At 35.9% G+C, this 18,116-nt stretch overlaps 1 protein-coding gene across 2 annotated transcripts in view; it reads left to right on the top strand.

The window, feature by feature from the left end:
* The window catches only part of FAM120C (family with sequence similarity 120C), a 112,032-nt gene that overhangs the window by 56,593 nt on the left and 37,323 nt on the right, over window positions 1–18,116 (top strand). For both annotated transcript variants that reach the window (XM_007089433.3, XM_042974423.1), the window contains exon 10: window positions 12,357–12,606. In XM_007089433.3, coding sequence (XP_007089495.3) covers window positions 12,357–12,606 — 250 coding nt within the window. The remainder of the gene's footprint in view (window positions 1–12,356; window positions 12,607–18,116) is intronic.

The following is an 18,116-nucleotide window of genomic DNA, read 5'->3' as shown; positions in this document are numbered from 1 at the left end:
GACAGATATGTTCATATTTATTTCTGAGCATGTTTGGAAGACTTCAGAAATGAGGGAGCTGGCAGGTGCCACTTTCCTCCCCTACCTCCCAGCATAAGCACAGAGACACCTGCTGGAGGCAGGACTGCACAGACATTTGGTACCTAACCCACTAGCAGTGCAAGGACTTGCCCACTCCAGGCCTGCTGGCCTCAGCCCTGGGCTCAGGGCAGATTTTGTTAAAGCTGAGTAGGTGCCCCACCCAGCCACCAGGTGCACAGCTGCCACCAAGCACCAGGCATGTCTGCCATGCAGTGCTTAGCTGTGTGGCCCCAGGCACACTTGTGTGTTCCTAAGCCACGTGCCCCCAGTCACCTTTGTGTGTATATTGCACCATGTCCACCATGCACCCCTGGCTGCTATTGTATGTGTGGTTGCCCAGGGCACAACCCCTAGCCACTACAGCACTTAAAGAGATCTGGCCCAGCACACATTTTGCTAATACTGTTGCCCTGCTCCCATTCTCTGGTGGGCATGCCCCCCCCACTCCAGGCTGGCCTGCTTGGGTCCCACTAACACCACAGGGAGCAAGTACAGCCCACAATAGGCAGAGAGTCAGTGCAGATGACTACATGGAAAGGAAAAGTGACTCAGACACAACTGCAGGGCATAAGCAACATACCTAGGATACTGTCCTAAAGTGCCAGATTCTGGTGAACAGGGGACCTCCACCACAGGGCACTCCAGGACTGAATCTTCATAAATTCACTATTTTCCAGAACAGAAGACGCAACTGACTTTCTTAACACAGAGAAATTGATACAGAGAGGCAGACAAAATGAAGAAACAAATTTATCCCAAATGAAAGAAATGATAAGTCCACAGCCATAGATCTAAGCAAAACAGATATAAGTAACATGCCAGATAAAGAAATTAAAGCAATGATCATAAGGATACTCACTGGACTTGAGAAAAGAGTGGAAGACATGAGTGTGACACTTCACACAGAGATAAGGAATGACATAGCAACAATAAAGGGCACAATAAATGAGATGAGAAACACACTTGATGGAATGAACAGCAGGATGGGAGAAGCAGAGGAACAAATTAGTAACCTAGAAGACAGAGTAATGGAAAGTAATCAAGCTGAACAAAGGAGAGAGAAAAGAATTATGCAAAATGAGAATAGACTTGGGGAACTCATTGACTCCATTAAATGTACTAACATTTGTATTATAGGAGTCTTAGAAGAAGAAGAAAGAGAAAGGTGGTCAGAAAATTTATTTGAATAATAGCTGAAAACTTCCCTAATCTGCGGAAAGAGATATTCAGATTGAGGAGGCATAGAGAACCCCCAACAAAATCAAGAAAACCACACCAACACCAAGACATATTGTAATTAAATTTATAAAATATAGTGATAAAAAATCTAAAAGTAGCAAGACCAAAGAAGTCATTAACTTACAAGGGAAAACCCATAATTTTTCAATAAAAATTTAGAAAGCCAAAAGGGAGTGGCATGATATATTCAAAGTGCTGACTGGGAAAAATCAGTAGCCAAGAATACTCTATCCGGCAAGGTTTTCATTCAGAATACAAGGAGAAATAGAGTTTTACAGACACACAAAACTAAAGGAGTTTGTGACCACTAAACCAACTCTGCAAGAAATATTAAAAGGCATATTATGAGTAAAAAGAAGATACCAAAAGTGACAGTATAGAAGTAAGAAACACAAAAGCAGTAAAAATGAATTTTTCTGTAAAAAATAAGTCAAGGAACTCACAAAAAAGTGATATGCAATATAATGACATATACATAAAATTTGAGGAGAGGAGAAAATGGTTCAAACATAAATGACCATCAACTTAATATAGACTGCTATATGCAGAAGAGGTTATATACAAACCTAATGGTAACCATATATGAAAAACCACTAATAAATATACGAAGAATAAAGAGAAAGAAATCCAAATACAGCACTAAAGAAAATCAGCAAAATGTGAAAGAAACAAAGACAGGAAAGGATCAGAGAACATCTTCAGAAACAACCAGAAAACGTAACAAAATGGCAATAAATACATATCTATCAATAATTACTTTGAATGTAAATGGACTAAATGCTCCAATCAAAAGACATAGGGTGGTAGGGAGGTGGGTGGGAGAGTGGGCTAAATGGGTGATGGGTGTTAAGGAGAGCAGTTGTTGTGATGAGCAATGGATGTTATATATAAGTCATGAATCACTAAATTCTACACCTGAAACCAATTTTACCATATATTTTAACTAGTATTTAAATAAAAACTTGAAGAGAAAAAAGACATAGGTTAGCAGAATGGATAAAAAACAAAACCCATCCATATGCTGCCTACAAGAGACCCATTTAAAAATTTTTTTACATTTATTCATTTTTGAGAGACAGAGACAGAGCACAAGTGGGGGAGGGGTAGAGAGAGGGAGACACAGAATCTGAAGCAGGCTGCAGGCTCTGAGCTATCAGCACAGAGCCCGACATGGGGCTCAAACCCACAGACTGGGGGATCATGACCTGAGCCGAAGTTGGATGCTTAACCGACTGAGCCACCCAGGCAACCCTCAAAGAAACCCATTTTAGACCTAAAGATACCCACACATAGAAAATGAGAGAGGGTGGAGAAACATCTATCACTGCAAATATATGTCAAAACAAAGCCAGGGTAACAATACTTCTACCGGACAAAACAGACTTTAAAGGAAAGACTGTAACAAGGGAAAAAGGAAGACACTATATAATAATAAAGGGGACAATCCAACAAAAAGATATAACAATTGTAAATATTTGTGCAACCAAGACAGGAGCACCTAAATGCATAAAGGAACTAATTCAGAATAATACAATGATAGTATGGGACTTTAACACCCCAATTATGCCAGTGGAGAAATGATCTAAACAGAACATCACCAAGGAAACAATGATTTTGAATCACACTAGAACAGATGAAATTAAAAGATCCATTCAAAACATTCCATACTAAAATAGCAGAATACACTTTCTTTTCAAGTATGCAAGGAACATTCTCCATAATAGATCACATATTAGGCCACAATACAAATCTCAAAAAATTCAAGATCAAAATCATACCTTGCATACTTTCTGACCACAATGCTATGAAAGTAGAAGTCAACCACAAGAAAACATCTGGAAAAACCACAAATACATGGAGGTTAAATAACATGCTACTAAACAGTGAATAGGTCAGCCAGGAGATAAAAGAAGAATTTAAAAAGTACATGGAAACAAGTGAAAATGAAAGCACGATAATCCGAAAGGTCTGGGATGCGGCAAAAGTGGTACTTAAGAGGGAAATTTATAGCAATACAGGCCTACATCAAGAAACAAGAAAAATCTCAGATAAACAACCTAACCTTACACCTAAAGGATCTAGAAAAAGAACAAACAAAACCTAAAGCTAGCAGAAAGAAAGAAATAATAAAGATTAGAGCAGTAGTAAATGATATAGAAACCAGAAAAATAATACTAGAGCAGGTCAGTGAAGCCAGGAGCTGGTTCTTTGAAAAGATCAATAAAATTGATAAACCTCTAGCCAGACTTACCCAGAAAAAAAGAGAAAGTTCTTAAATAAATAAAATTACAAATGAGAGAGGAGAAATAACAACCAAAAACACAGAAATATGAACAATTATGAGAGAATATTATGAAAAACTATATGCCAACAAATTGGACAACCTAGAAGAAATGGATAAATTCTCAGAAACATATAAACTACCAAAACAAAAACAGGAAGAAATAGAAAATTTGAATAGACCGATAACCAGCAAGAAAATTGAGTCAGTAATCAAAAATTCCCCCAACAAGCAAAAGTCCAGGACCATATGGGTTCACAGGCAAATTCTACCAAACATTTAAAGAATAGTTAGGAGCACCTGGGTGGCCCAGTCCATTAAGTGTCTGACTCTTGATTTCAGCTCAGGTCATGATCTCACAGTTGTGAGATCAAGCCCCACATTGGGCTCTGTGCTGGGATTCTCCCTCTTCCTCTCCCTTTGCCCCTGCCCCACTCATGTGCTCACTCTCGAAAGAAAGAAAGAAAGAAAGAAAGAAAGAAAGAAAGAAAGAAAGAAAGAAAGAAAGAAAGAAAAAGATAGAATAGTTAATGCCTATACTTCTTGAACTATTCCAGAAAATAGAAAAGGAAACCTTCAAATTCATTCTATGAGCCCAGTATTACCCTGATACCAAAACCAGTTAAAGACACCACTAGAAAAGAGAACTACAGGCCAATATCTCTTATGAATATAGACATAAAAATCCTCAACAAATACTAGCATACCAAATCCAACAACACATTCAAATAAATCATTCACCATGATCAATGGGATTAAATCTGTGTTGCAAGGAGTGGTTTAATATTCACAAATCAATCAATGTGATACATCATTAAAAGGATAACCATATGATCATTTCAATAGATGTAGAGAAAGCATTTGACAGGGTACAGGATCCATTTATGATAAAAACCCTCAACAAAATAGAGTTAGAGAAAACATACCTGAACACGATAAAGGCCATCTATGAAAAACCTACAGTTAACATCATCCTTAATGGGGAAGAACTAAGAGCTTTTCCTCTAAGGTCAGCAACAAGACAAAGGATGTCCACTCTTACCACTTTTATTCAACATAGTACTGGATGGTCTAGCCACAGCAATCAGACAACAAAAAGAAATAAAAAGAATCCACATCAGTAAGGAAGATGTAAAACTCTCACTGTTTGCAGAGGACGTGATACTATATATATAGAAAACCCTAAAGGCTCCACCAAAAACTGCTAGAAATTCAGTAAAATCACAGGAATCAAAATCAATGTACAGAAATCTGTTGCATTTCTATACACCAATAATGAAGCAGCAAAAAGAGAAATTAAGAAAATAATCTTATTTACAATTGTACCCAATATAATAAGATTTGGTTAGGAATAAGCCTAACCAAGAGGTGAAAGACCTGTACTCTGAAAACTATAAAATACTGATGAAAGAAATTGAAAATGTCATACAGAAATGGAAAGACATTCCATGATCCTGGATTAGAGGAACAAATATTGTTAAAATGTCTTTACTACCTAAAGCAATCTACACATTTAATGCAATCCCTATCAAAATACCAACAGCATTTTTCACATAGCTAGAATAAACAACCTTAAAATCTGTATGGAACCACCAAAGACCCTGAATAGCAAAAGCAACCTTCAATAAGAAAAGCAAAGCTGGAGGCATCACAATTCCAAACTTCAAGTTATATTACAAAGCTGTAGTAAATCAAAAAGCATAGTACTGACACAAAAATAGACACATAGATCAATGGAATAGAATACAAAATTCAGAAATAAACCCACAATTATATGGTCAATTAATCTTCACCAAAGCAGGAAACAATATACAGTGGAAAAAGTCTCTTCAAATGCTATTGGGAAAATTGGGCAGCACCATTCAAAAGAATGAAACTGGACCACTTACTTATACACAAAAATAAGTTTGAAATAGATTAAAGACCTAAATGTGAGACCCAAAATCATAAAAATCCTAGAAGAGTACACATGCAGTAACTTCTTTCACACTAGTCATAGCAACTTTTTTCTAGATATGTCACCTGAGGCAAGGGAAACAAAAACAAAAACTATTAGGATTACATCTACATAAAAAGCTTCTGCACAGCAAAGGAAACAATCAAGAAAACTAAAAGGCAACCTCCAGAATGGGAGAAGATATTTGCAAATGACATATTTCATAAAGGGCTAGTATCTAAAATATATGAAGAACTTACAAAACTCAACACCCAAAAAACAAATAACCCAATTATTAAATGGGCAGAAGACATGAACAGACATTTCTCCAAAGAAGACATCCACATGGCCAATAGACACATGAAAAGATGCTTATCAGGGGAATGCAAATCAAAATTACAATGAGATGTTACTTCACACCTGTCAGAATGGCCAAAATCAACAACACAGGAAACAATAGGTATTGTCAAGAATGTGGAGAAAGATGAACCCTCTTGCACCATTGATGGAAATGCAAACTCATGCAACCACTGTGGCAGGCAGTGTGGAGGAGTTTCCTCAGAAATTTAAGACTAGAACTCCTTTACGATCCAGCAATCTCATTAATGGACATTTACCCAAATGATACAGAAACACTAATTCAAAGGGATATATGTACCCTTTTGTTTATAGCAGCATTATTTATTATAGCCATTTTATGGAAGCAGCCCAAGTGTCCAACAATCGGTGAATGGATGAAGAAGATGTGGTGTGTATGTGTGTGTGTGTGTGTGTGTGTGTGTGTGTGTTTAATATTGCATTGGATTATATATTGGAATATTATTCAGCCCTAAAAAGTAATGAAATATTGCCATTTGCAATGATATCAATGAAGCTAGAGAGTATAATGCTAAGCAAAATAAGTCAGAGAAAGACAAATACCATATGGTTTCACTCATGTGGAATTTAAGGAACAAAACAAACAAGGGAAAAAATTGAAAGAGAGACATAGTCCAAGCAAGAAACAGACTTTTCACTACAGGGAATAAATAAACTCATGGTTACCAGAGGGGAGGAAGTTGGGGAGATGGGGATGGAAATTAAAGAGTGCATTTGTGATGAGCACAGGGTGATGTATGAAAGTGTTGAATCATTGTATTGTACACCTGAAACTAAAATAACACTGTATGTTAAGTAACTGGAATTAAAATAGACACTTAAAAATAGAAGGATTCTTGTAACATCAGGAAGGAAATACAATGGAAAGAACAAAAATGTAGATAAATACAGTCGTCTTTGCTTTTCTTGAGTTTTCACAGTTAAAGCAAAACTATCACTGCTTAATGTGGTTCTCAATGTCTGTAGAGAAAATATTTAAGACAATTGTAAGTGGGGAAGGTTAAAGGGACATAACAGGTCAGGTTTCTATACTTCACTTGAACCAGTAAAATGTCAACACCAGTAGACTTTGGTGAATTAGGTGTACATAATGCAGTGCCTAGAAAATGCACGGGAAAAGCTGTACACAGAGAAGCACTCAAAAACACTATAGATAAATCAACATGAAATTCTAAAATAAGGACATGTAACCTATAGAAAAGGGAGAAAAAGAAAGCAGAGATAGGAAAATGGAGAGAACAAACAAAACAAATGATAGACTTAAGCTCTAACATATCAATAATTACATTAAATTTAAGTGTTCTAATTACACAAATTAAAATACAGACATTGACAGATTGGATAAAAATCATTACCCAATTATATGTTGTCTACAAAAAAATTCACTTCAAATATAAACGATAGAGGTATGTTGAAAGTAGAAGGATGGAAAATTATATATCATGAAAACATTAATGAAAAGAAATCAGGAATGGCTGTATTAATACCACATAAAATGGACTTCAGAGCAAAGCAAATTGCCAGGGAAAGAGAGGGACATGATATACTGGTAAAAGGGTCAATATACCAAGAAGACTAGCAATCCTAAATGTGTATCACCAAACAGAGCCACAAAATATGTGATGCAATAACTGAGAAAACTTAAATGAGAAAAAGGCAAATCCCCAATTATAATTAGAGACTTCAACTCCCCTTTCAATAATGAATAGAACAACTAGACAGAAAATCATCAGAAATATAGAACTCAACAACCATCAATTGATTCTTAATATAACATGCAGCAAGAGCAAAATGCATGTTCTTTTCCATGCCCACAGAACATATACCAAGATGGATCATATCCTGGGCCATAAAACAAACCTCAATAAATTTAAAAGAATTAAAACTATACAGGGTATATTCTCAGACCACTATGAAATCAAATTAGAAATCAACAACAGAAAGATAACAGGAAAATCTAGAAATACTTGGAAGATAACAAAGCACTTTTATCCAAACCTTGGGTCAAATAGCAAGTCTTTTTTTAAAATCTTTTTTTAGTGTTTTATTTATTCTTGAGAGAGAGAGAGAGAGAGCACAAGCAGGGGAGGGGCAGAGAGAGAGGGAGACACAGAATCCGAAGCAGGCTCCAGGCTCCAAGGAAAGCCCAATGCAGGGCTCGAACTCACAAACCGTGAGGCCATGACCTGAGCTGAAGTCGGACGCTTAACCAACTGAGCCACCCAGGTGCTCCCAAATAGCCAGTCTTAAGGGAAAGAAGGAAATACATGGAACTAAGTGAAAATAAAAATACAGTATATTAAAATCTGTGGTATGGAGCTAAATTTCTGAAAAGGAAATTTATAGTCCTAAATGCTCAAATTAGAAAAAGGGATAAATTTCTAATCTGTCCTCTGAATTTTCACCTCAAGAAACAAGAAGAGGAGAAAGCTAAACCTACAGCAAACTAAAATGAAGAAATAATAAAGAGCAAAGGTCAGTGGAATTGGAAACAGAAAAATAACAGAAAAATCAGTGAAACAAAAACTTGATTCTTTGAAAAGAACAATGAAATTGATGAAATTCTAGCAAGACCACAATAAGGAAAATAGAGAATACACAAATTACTAATATCAAGAATGAGGCAGGAGATAACACCACAGTGCCTACAGACATCAAAAGGATTATATGGGAATACTGTAAATAACTCTACACATAAATTTGACAACTTAAACAAAATGGATCAATTCTCAAAATTACAAACTACCAAAACACACCTGATATGAAATAGATAATTTGAATAGCCCTGTAAATATTAATAAAATTTAATTTAAAATTTCCCAAAAAAGAAATCTGATTGAATTAGTTTCACTAGAGAATTCTACCATATTTTTAACAAATACTTAATTGTCAAATCACTATGTTGTATACTTGAAACTAATAGAACATTGTATGTCAATTATATTTCAATAATAAAATTTTAAATTATTTTTTAATTTTTATTTATTTTTGAGAGAGAGAGACAGACAGACAGAGCATGAGCATGGGAAGGGCAGAGAGAGGGAGACACAGAATCTGAAGCAAGCTCCAGGCTGTGAGCTGTCAGTGCAGAGCCCAATGACAGGCTTGAACTCATGAACTGTGAGATCATGACCTGAGCCGAAGTCAGACTCTCAACCGATTGAGCCACCCAGGCAGCCCTAATTTTGTTAATGTCATCTCTACAGCCAACATGGGGCTTGAAATTATGACCCCAAGATCGAGAGTTGGATGCTGTACCAACTGAGCCATCCAGGCACCCCTCGATAATTAATTTTTTAAAAAAGAGTAGATAGAGACTGTCTCATAAATCTTTTTATTTCCAGCAGTGCTTTGCACAATCAGGCACTTATTGTGGACAATAAATATTTAAATTAAATTAAAAAGAATTACCATCAATTCTACACCATCTTTTTCAGAAAATAGGAGAGAACACTTCCCAAATCATTCTACAAAGCCAGTATTACCATGATACTACAATCAGATAAAGACAGTACATAAAAATAATACTTCACACCAATATCCTTTGTCAATATAGATGTAAAAGTTCTTAACAAGGTATTAGTCAATAGAATTCAGCAATATATAAAAAGAATTACACACCATAGTAATTTGGTAGGGTTTGTTCTATTTTGCAAAACTAGTTCAATATTTGAAAAATCAGTCTATGTAATCCACCATACAAACAGGATAAAGAAGAAAAATAATATGGTCATCTCAATGGATGCAGAAAAATATTTAACAAAATTCAACAACCATTCATGAAAAAAAAACTCCCCAAAAAACTAGGAGTAGAGATGAATGCCTATAACTTGATAAAAAAACATCTACAAAAACCCTTCAGCCAACATTACACTTAATGGTGAAAGACTAAATGTTCTTCTCCTAAAATTAGGAGCAAGTCTAGTTATGCCCTACTGCAGCTCTTCAGCATAGTACTGGAAGTTCTATCCAGCACAAGAAGGCAAGAAAACAAAATAGAAGGCATACAGATCAGAAAGGAAAAAATAAAACTGTCCCTAATTGTAGATGACATAACTTATGTAGAAAATCCCAATTGACAACAAAACTGCTAGACCTAATGAGTGAATTCATCAAGGTTGTAGGATATACAATAAACATACTAAAATGAATTCTATTTCTATATACTAACAATGAATATGGGGCACTGAAATAAATACAATACCATTTATAACTCCTCCAACAAATGGAGTACTTAGGTATAAATTTAACAAAAGATGTTCAAGATCTGTATGCTGAAAATTATAAAATGCTGATGAACGCAATTGGTGAAGACCTACATAAATGGAGAGACATATATCTCCTTGAATTGGAAGATTCAACATAGTAAAATGTCAGTTCTCTCCAAATTGATATACAGGTTTAACACAATTCCTATCCAAATCCCAGCAGGATTCTCTGTAGATATATAGAAGATTATTTTTTTAAGTTTATTTATTTTGAGAGAGGGACAGTGCAAGCAGGGGAGAGGCAGACAGAGGGAGAGAGAGAGAATCCCAAGCAGGCTCAGCACTGTCCACACAGAGCCCAATGTGGAGCTCAAACCCACAAACTGTGAGATCATGACCTGAGCCGACATCAAGAGTTAGATGCTTAACATTTATATGGAAAGACTTAGGAACTAGAATATCTAAAACATTTTTTGAAAAGGAATAAGTTGGGAGGAATCACTCTACCTTGATTACAAAACTTACCATGTAGCTACAATAATTAAGACTGTGTGGTGTTGGTAGTGATATAGACACATAGATTAGTGGAACAGAATAGGGAACCCAGAAATAGCCCCATACAAGTACAGCCAACTGATTTTTGACAAAGCTGCAGAAGTACTTCATTAGAGGAAGGATAGTCTTTTTAACAAATGGTACTAGATCAATTGGACATCAGTAGGTGAACAAGTACCACATATCTAGACTACTATCTAAAATATACAAAGAATTCTCAAAACTGAGTATTATGAAAACTGCCCAATTGAGCATTATGAAAATTGTCCAATTAGAAGATCAGCAAAAGAATGCCGACATTTCACTGAAGAAGATCTACATGGCAAATAAAGACATGAAAGGATGTTCAACATCATTAGCCATTAAAGAATTACAAATTAAGGGGGTGCCTGGGTGGCTCCATGGTTTAAGCATCTGACTTTGGCTCAGGTTATGATCTCACGGCTTGTGGGTTCAAGTCCCACGTTGGGATCTATGCTGCTGACAGCTCAGAGCCTGGAGCCTGCTTCGGATTCTGCGTCTCCCTCTCTCTCTTTCTGTCTGCCCTTCCCCCACTCACGTTCTGTCTCTGTCTCTCTCTCTCTCAAAAATAACTAAACACTAATAAAATTTTTAAAAAAGAATTGCAAATTAAAGCCACAATTATATATAACTACATACTTATCACAATGGCTAAAATTAATAATTTTATTCATTTGGATTGGATGTGGAGAAACTGGATCACCCATAAACTGTTGGTAGGAATGTAAGATGGTACCACCACTCTAGAAAGTAATTTGGCCGTTTCCTTTCAAAACTTAAAATAGACTTACAATGCAACCTAGCACTTATACTTTTGGGCATTTATCTCAGAGAAAGGAAGATTTATTTTCATGCAGGAACTTATACACAAATACTCATAGCAGCTTCATTCATAATAGCCACAAACTGGAAGAACCCAGATGTCCTTCAAAAGGTGAATGGTAAAACTGTGGTACATCCATACCATGAAATACTACTTGGTAAAAAAACAAAAAACAAAAAACGTATTGATACATGCAACAACATGGATGGATCCCAAAAGCATTATGCCAAGTGCAAATGCCAATCTCAAAAGGTTGCATACTATAGGAGCCCATTTATTTAACATTCTCAAATTGACAAAATTGTAGGGATGGAGAACAGATTAGTAGTTGCCAGGGATTAGAGATGGTGCTGGAGGGTGTTGGGTGTGACCATAAAAGGGGTAGCATAAGGGAGATCTTTGTGGTAATTGAATAGTTCTGTATCTTAACCTACTGAGCCACTCAGGCTCAGAAGTCCTTGGACTTCTTTCCTTGCCTAGCCTAGTACATTTACTTAAATGGGTTTCAACATAATTAACTGTGTGACTTTGAGCCTTTATTTTTTCAATGAAAAAAGAGCACTGTGTTTTATGATAATGTAGTTACAATACTTCTCTCTCAGGATTAGAGTTCTGAGTTTCGAGAAGTAAATGACATTTACATTCATATGTAAAGTACCTAACACATATCAAACATCTATTAAGTGCTGTTCCTACTGCTAACAATAAAAATTCTAATGACAAAAAATAAAAAGATGTTGAAATGGGACAGATCCTGTCACTTGCGGCCAGAAATTTTACAGAAATGCTCAGGAATTTTCTAGAGCCTGTTTTTCCTCAATTTCTGTTTTCCAGTTCCTTCAGTGATCCTCAAAGAGTGGTCTGCCTATAAAGGGAAGTCACCTCAAACCCCCGAGCTGGTGTCTGCACTGACGTTTCGGGAATGGACTTGCCCAAATCTCAAGAAGCTCTGGCTCGGCAAAGCAGTGGAGGACAAGAACAGAAGGATGCGGGCCTTCCTGGCCTGTATGAAGTCAGATACCCCCAGTATGCTCAATCCAGCTAATGTCCCAACCCATCTGCTGCTCATGTGCTGCGTACTCCGGTAAGCCATGGGACAGGGAAGTGACCGGTTTAGTTCTCTTTTACTTTTGTCACATTTCCCTTAAGCATGTGTTTTTATGGTGTTTGGGGATGGGGAGGTTATCGTTTGAACTTCAGTTTAGAATTCAGAAACGCTGAAATTGATTGCCATGATAGTTTCTTCAGTTCATGATCCTCTGTCATCATCAGTTCATTCATGACCTGCATGAACTTTTATATTTGGTTTTACATTTGGCTTTTGTCTCCTTCAGTCTTTATTCATGATCTAATTCACTTCTCTTCTCTTCCCGCAGTTACCCACTCTTGGGTATTTGGTGTGTGTCCTTCCATGCCATTTGCCATGTATTTATTTAGACATATGTGTATTCATGCATAGTCTATAGTGTTGTTTGTATATGTAGATTTTTTCCTTTTGTTAAAAGTTTATTTTTTATTTTTATTTATTTTGAGAGAGAGAGAGAGAGAGAGAGAGAGAGAGCAAGCAGGGGAGGGGCAGAGAGAGAGGGAGACAGAATCCCAGGGAGGTTCCGTGTTGTCAGTGCAAAGCCCGATGTGGTGCTCGAACTCACAAACCAGGAGATCATAACCTGAGCTGAAATCAAAAGTTGGGCACTTAACTGACTGAGCCACCCAGGTGCCCCGATTTTTTTCCTTTTTTTTTCAACATGAAAGATATTGTGCTGTACATATCATTCTATTTCTTTTTTTTCTACTCAGTGTTATTTTTGATATCTATCCATACCCCTACATGGTTCATTCCTCATAACTGCTGGATTACATTCCTTCATATAGTAATGTCACAGTATTTTATTTATTGATTTCCAGTTCTTGGGTATTATAAACAGTGCTACAGGAAATCTCTTCATAGAAGTCTTTGTTTCTTTGTGTTCCTGTACCAGTTTATCTGAAGTATATACTCAGGAGTAGAATTCCTGGATCCTATAAAATATGCATATAGGTTTTTCACCCAATATTGCCATGTTGCTCTAGATCGTATTCATACTAATCTAGTCCTGTGAACAACACATAAGGGCTTCTATTCTTCATAGTATTGCTAGTACTGATATCATATAACTTCTTAACTTTTGCTAGTCCAGTGGGCTTCAAGTAGTATCTTTGATTTTAATTTGCATTTATTTGACTACAGATGAGGTGAGCTTCTATTTTATACAGATTAACTACTTGTTTTCTCATTCTCTGAAGTGCCTATTTATTTACCTTGCAAATTTTCTTTTAGGTTACTTGTCTTTTTCTTGCCAATTACAGAAGTTTCTTGTCAAATGTGTGTGTGTATACATATACATATATAGCAAATATCATTTCTATATCTGTGTGTATATCAAATATATTTTCCAGTCACAGTTTTTCAAAACTATATACAATGTCTTTGTTGAACAAAAGTATTTCATTTTCACCAATCTTTTTATTGCTATAACTTCACATACACAGAACAGTTGGAAGAATAGTATGATGAACACTCATAAGCCCACCACTCAGATTCTATAATTAATATTTTACTAAACTTGCTTTATCCTATATAACCAGCCATCTGTCCTTCTCTAGCCATCCATTTATTCAGCGTTTTCAGTGCATTTTCAAGTAAATTGCAGATATCATGTACTTCATCCCTCACCAAGAAATATTTAATTTTGGTTTTGTCAGACACTTTTCAAATTGTACCCTTGTGGTGTATGCTTTTGGGATCTTATTTAATAAATTCTTCCCTACCCCTGGGTCATAAAGATAGTTTTCTACATTTTTTAATGTTTGTTTATTTTTGAAAGAGACACAGCGTGTGAGTGGGGGAGGGTCAGAGAGAGCGGGAGACACAGAATCTGAAGGCAGGCTCCAGGCTCTGAGCTGTCAGCACAGAGCCCAATGCAGAACTCGAACTCATGAACAGTGAGATCAGACCTGAGCTGAAGTCAGATGGTTAACCAACTGAGCCACCCAGGCACCCCAATACTTTTCTACATTTTTAATAGTTTTATAACGTTGCCTTCCATGTCAGGTCTTTAATTATAGTAGGTATCTATTCTATATATGCTGTAGGCAAGGATCTGATTTTATTTTCTTTACATAATAAGCTAGTTTTCCCAACTCCATTTATTAAATGATCTCTTCTTTCCCCACTGATGTATATTACCACCTTTCTTGTGTACCATGTTTCTATATATGCATTAGTCCCTTCCTGAACTCATTTTTTTCCATTGTCTATTTGAACTCTGGCCAGGATCACATTGTTTCAATTATGATAGGTTTTTAATTTGCTTTAATATCAGATAGGACAAATCTCTACTCTGTGCTTTCTTGTTTCAGACATGTACTAATTATTTCTGAATCACGTGATCTTTATTCTAATACATGTAATTTAGAATTAGTCCAGTTTCCACACTATCTGGTTGGGTTTTTTGGTGTAAATTTTTGTCAATGAATTCAATTTATAGATTAATTTGGGGACAGTTGACATCTTTATCATGTTAAGGGTTCCCATCCAAAGATCATAGTTTACCCATCCCTTTATTTAGGTCTCTTCCTTTATGTCTTAGTAGAGTTAATTTTTTTCCATAGAGGTCTTCTGTGTTTTAAAGTTCTGCACTTGATATATATTGTTGTGATTATGGATGACAATTCTGTTTTCTGTTACACTTTCTGATTGTTTATTTGCTGATATATAGGAAGTAAATTTATGTACAGAGAAGTCAGTCTCTACAAGGCATCAGAGGGTTATAGAGCATTGAGCTTTGAAATTGGACAGACTTTAGTTTGAATTCTGGCTCTGCAGCTTTTCAGTTTGGATAAGTCACTTTAACCTTTAGAACATCCATTCCCTCAACATAAATGGGTATAATAATCCTTATTTCTCAAAGCTGTTTGAGGATTGAGGTAATAAATGTGGAGGCCCTATCACATAATAGATGCTTCATATTTGTTAATTTTCTAACTGCCTTGAGATTAAAATTGGTGATGTAAGTCTTACCAATAGGAATAATGGCAGGATTCATTCCTCCTAACTTCTAAAATGTTCTTTGGCCACAGCCCTGCATTGTCCATATTAACTCTGGAATTACATGTTTTGTTTACTTTTATTCTCAGAAGTACAGTACTAGCTCATTTTTCCATTTATGTGATTCTCTAGGTTGTTTTTGGAACACCTCCAGGGACATGAAAATAACAATGGCTTATGAATAGCCATAATAGCTATCACAAGACAAGGCTGTAATGGTCTAAAAGGTTCCATATGCTTTCCCTGAAGAGAACCCCCTAGCTTCCTGCTCAACCTATTTATTCTTAATATATACACATTTCTGACAATTTGGCTATCTGATTTCCTAGTGTACGGCAGATCAGAAGTGGCAAATTATAAGCGAGGTGAGACAAGGAGTAGGACCTATTCTTAGAACCAGCCTCAATGACAGTAATGAAAAGTAATAGCTTAAAAGCTGCCTAAAAGCAGGGGAAAAGATATAAAGATTACTTTTAAAAAGACCTAAGAACCCATTTAGTGTAGGGGGAAACTGCCCTGTATAAATCAGTAACCCATATAAGATCATTAGTAAAGCACAAGGCAATAATCAGTGTTCATAAAATCATCAAGAACAGGTTCTATAATATTACATGTTATGTACCTGGCAGTGTGCTAAGTCAGCCCTTTCTGTTCAGTGCTACTAATCGTCATAATAGTGCTAAAAACTAAATATTATTTACCTCCATTTATAGTTGAGGGAACAAAGGCTCAAAGAGAAGTGACTTGTGCAAAGGTTACATAGCTAGTAATGGGTAGTGCAAGAGTTGGAACCCAAGTCTCTCCAACTCCCAATTCCTATGCTCTTTAAAAGACAAAATGGCAGGAAAATAGTCTTAAAGATTAACATAAAATCTAAACTTCTCAGTTTAGCTGAGAAATAGAACAGAAGTAGAACATGAAATTTGATAAGGTCATCCTTCTAGACCTTGTGTAAGGTTGAGGAATCTTTTCTGAGAAATAATTTAGTTCTATTAAGAAGCAGTGGGTTTGTTATCAGCTCTAATAGGGCATTGGAGTTAACCAAGTGCCATCCTGATATGTAAAGAGTAAAAACAGGTAAGAACTTGTTTTTGTTCGCTTGACAGAATAATTCCGAAGTTTATTGGGAAAAGCAAATGAATAAGAATAGCTTGGGATTGAAAAACAAGAGCAATCTTGGCTCAAACAAAGAAAAATGTTTTATAAACTTACACTAAAATGAATTCTTACTGGCATAAAAATTGACAGGTTATTGTTTTAGAGCAGATAATACTGATTAAGATCCTAGACTCGTGATAAGTTAACATGATAACTTAAAATATGGTAAAGGAAGCTTCACAAATCAATGAGAAATAGATGAAGTTTTAAATAATTGTTGAGAAAATTGTATTGGTATTTGGAGAGAAAACATCAAGTTAGGGCCTTGCCTCTACTAAATTCCAGATGGATTTATTATAGAGATAAATGTAAAGGAAAAAAGATAAAACGTAGAATAAAAACTAAGCAATGATTTAACTGATCTTGAGACAAGAAAGGATTTTTTTTAATGAAAAATAAATAAAGAAGCCTCAAGTCCAGGGCAGTATCAAAAACAATAGCAATATTAGGGAAGGCCAGCACCTCTGTTTCCAGTGACTGCCATATACCATGCTAAAAATTTGGGAGATGTGGGCAACAAGACAATCATAAAGGGCTTTGATAAACTGCTTTATATTCCTGGAGATCTGAGATGTACATGCATAGGGCTATATACACACTCAAAAGAAACTGGGAGAAAGTCCCAATTATATATGCCTCCTAGGCTGAACATGAGACTTGCACAAGGTAAAAATCAAAGCGCAACTTATAACTGCCTAAAATTTTAATGCATGCCGCAATCTACACTTAGATCCCCTTGGCAAAAATGGAAGCTTTATTGGCTCAAGATGTTTCTGCACAACCTTTGACTAATCGTTGGCTGATCAATAAGCTATGCTGATCCAAGAGAGATGCCTAGGAAATTAGGCTTAAAAATGAAATAAAGAGTTAAAAATAAAAACAAAAATCTAAGCAGGGATATCAAGCCACCCACTGAAGGAGGGACAGGCTCTCCAAAATTAGTCTAGACATGTCACTAAACAAACAAAGCACCAGCAACAACAATTCTTGGAGAGAGTTGTTACAATATATTATTGAAACCGTCCACTGTCCAAAAAAATTGTAAGACTTGCAAAGAAATAATAATGTGTGGCTAATACACAAGCAAAAAGCACTCAATAGAAATGGTCTTGAAGGGAATATGGCTGTAGGACATAGTAAGTAAGGACTTTTAATCACCTATAATAAATACATTCAAAGAACTAAAGAAAACCATATTTAAAGAATTAAAGGGTTCTAGTCCTGAAACCAGTACTACACGGTATGTTAACTAACTTGAATTTGAATTTAAATAAATAAAAAATTTTGAAAACAGTGACTATCAAATTGAGAATAGCAATAAAGAGATAGAAATTCAAAAAGAAACC

This window comes from Panthera tigris, chromosome X, assembly GCF_018350195.1.
Source record: "Panthera tigris isolate Pti1 chromosome X, P.tigris_Pti1_mat1.1, whole genome shotgun sequence".
Lineage (NCBI taxonomy): Eukaryota > Metazoa > Chordata > Mammalia > Carnivora > Felidae > Panthera > Panthera tigris.
The sequence above is the reverse complement of the archived record's forward strand: the minus strand, read 5'-3'. Positions and strand labels throughout refer to the sequence as shown.